Here is a 2,168-nt window from a genome sequence, read left to right as displayed (position 1 = left end):
TAAAACCTTTAAACAAAAAAGTTGTGCTGGTGGCCAACAGCTCATCGAACGTCCAGGCTATATGACAACTCAGCATTAATGATAAAAGCGTCCGCATTAGAGGGGGCTTCGAGACAAGCTCGAGATGATGTTCTAGAAAGCTTTACCGCAAGCTTGTTCAAAAAGTGCAGCATTCCAAATTCATTTGATAGCTCCAAATATTGTGTCAGTGTATGAATGTGAGCGCAACGGCAACAAAGCCAGCAACGCGACAACGATGTTGGGTGTACTCAAGCAGGTTTGTTCCTCATAAATGTAGTTTTAGCTTTGTAGCTTATAAAGTCCTCACCTATTTTAGGAGATTTACATTCAATTTTTTTTTCTTTTATTTTCTAAGCCTTCCAAATTTCAGGGCTGATGTGAGTTGGGGCTGGCCTGGCCAAGATTCTAGTACGTATGGTACAGCTGCTTGAGCAGATCATGTAGACAACTGTCTGCATCTCACATTTTTTATGAATTCAGATCTGTATTCTGGTGACTTATACCTCTCGTGTACCCCATAAGTATGTCCAAATTTATGGCCCCTATTATGCAGGTGGACATCGGCAGTGGCGTGCTTGTTGAAGAGGGCGCACTGGAGGCTTTGCAAAGCAACTGTCCCGGTTCTGCCGCGAAGTTCGCGCGAGGGCTCCTGCGCATCGTGTTTGCCCCCGAAGAGCTGCTGGGCAGGTCAATGCTGGGAAAGCCCTGCAATGTGAAGAAGAATTGCACGCACAAGGAGGCACTTGATCCTACGCGGCTGCAAGCTGTAATTAGTACGTTCCTTTTACTTTTTTTCAGAACCCTCCATGCTTCTGCCAGTTCTACCATTTTTTTTATATTTCTGAGTTTTGTTTTCACCTGTAATTTTATGGTCATACAATCTGTTCTGCTTTTAATTTTGGCAGGAAACTGGGTTTCTTTTTTGATAGGTGCAGTGTTGGTCTTAACAAGGCATAAGTCTGAGCTTTTATGTGCTAGAAAGGCATGAAAAACAGTGAATTTACGAGGAAATTACTTTTCGCCTTTTTGCTTGTTTTTGTGCATTTTCCTTCTTCCACTATATTTAAGACACTCATTATGTGGAAGCTATATACAACTGAAGGCAGTCCACTCTCTAGCTGAAGTTTCACAGGATTAACATTTGGCTAAAGTATGTGCACATTTAAAACTGTTGCCTTTTACATATGTAGCTTGCCAAGCTCCTAACCTTTAAAATAGCCAGCTTCTAAAACCAGCATGCATCTTGAGCAAGTGATTTCATTTCAGACAGTGCCTCAGTAAACATAAGTCTGTTTCCTCTTGCATTGTTCAGGCTACACAGTGAACCTGTACAAGGCGGACCCGCGGAGGGTCCGCAACAGCATTTCAAGCATGCTGGCAAGGGAGATAAAATGAAAAGGGCATATGTAATCCTGCACTGAAATAAAGGAGGTAAAAATGGGACATTTGTCACTGTTTCTTCATTTTATATAATGCATGTCTGGTCTTTCGTGACGAGGCGTAGCTGTATCGAGATTGTTTTTGCTGTATTAAAATACCAAATACTGCGAGCAGCATTTTAATAAAAATGTAACTTAAATTTTAGATGTGCTCTGCAGAGGCACCTGGACACGTGTTCGAGAGCTGAGAGTTGATTCAGTACATTCAGTTGAACTCTGTAGGCATTTTGCACTGCGACAAACCTTACGATTTAATTGGCTCGATTTTTCTTTCGAGTTAACTGTGATCTGACATGTTGCCGCATGGTGACAGTGGTCAATACACTTTCATGTGGCATCTCTCAACAGGATGTCAATAGAACAGTCAATATACATGTTAGCAAAGAGTATATTCGAACTCAACAGATGTGCTGACTAGTCAATAAACAATCGAAACTCGGCGGCCAATTTGCAATATATGGGAACTCAATACTACATGTCAATAGAAAGTCAACTGACTCTCAACACGATCTAATCAGTGAAGTCCGTTAACTTTCAATTGAAACGCGGCGGCCAATTTGCAATGGGAACTCAATACTACATGTCAATAGAAAGTCTCTCAACACAATCTAATCAGTCAAGTCTATTAACTTTCTTGAAACGCGGCTACAATTAGCAATGAAAACTCAATAGAACAATCCAATAGAAAGTCAATTGACTCTCAACAGA

General features: G+C 41.2%; 1 protein-coding gene across 1 annotated transcript; it reads left to right on the top strand.

Annotated features, from left to right (window-relative positions):
• Nucleotides 1-320: 320 nt before the first annotated feature.
• LOC144167142 (uncharacterized) lies at nucleotides 321-1,452 on the top strand. Its single transcript, XM_077696512.1, has 2 exons — nucleotides 321-794; nucleotides 1,334-1,452. The coding sequence occupies exons 1-2, from the start codon at nucleotides 545-547 to the stop codon at nucleotides 1,414-1,416; spliced, it is 333 nt and encodes a 110-aa protein (XP_077552638.1). The 5' UTR covers nucleotides 321-544; the 3' UTR covers nucleotides 1,417-1,452.
• The last annotated feature ends 716 nt before the right edge of the window (nucleotides 1,453-2,168 follow it).

This window comes from Haemaphysalis longicornis, unplaced genomic scaffold (genome assembly GCF_048455015.1).
Source record: "Haemaphysalis longicornis isolate Haplotype H1 unplaced genomic scaffold, Haemaphysalis longicornis Haplotype H1 scaffold_2, whole genome shotgun sequence".
In the NCBI taxonomy this organism is placed as follows: domain Eukaryota; kingdom Metazoa; phylum Arthropoda; class Arachnida; order Ixodida; family Ixodidae; genus Haemaphysalis; species Haemaphysalis longicornis.
The sequence above is the reverse complement of the archived record's forward strand: the minus strand, read 5'-3'. Positions and strand labels throughout refer to the sequence as shown.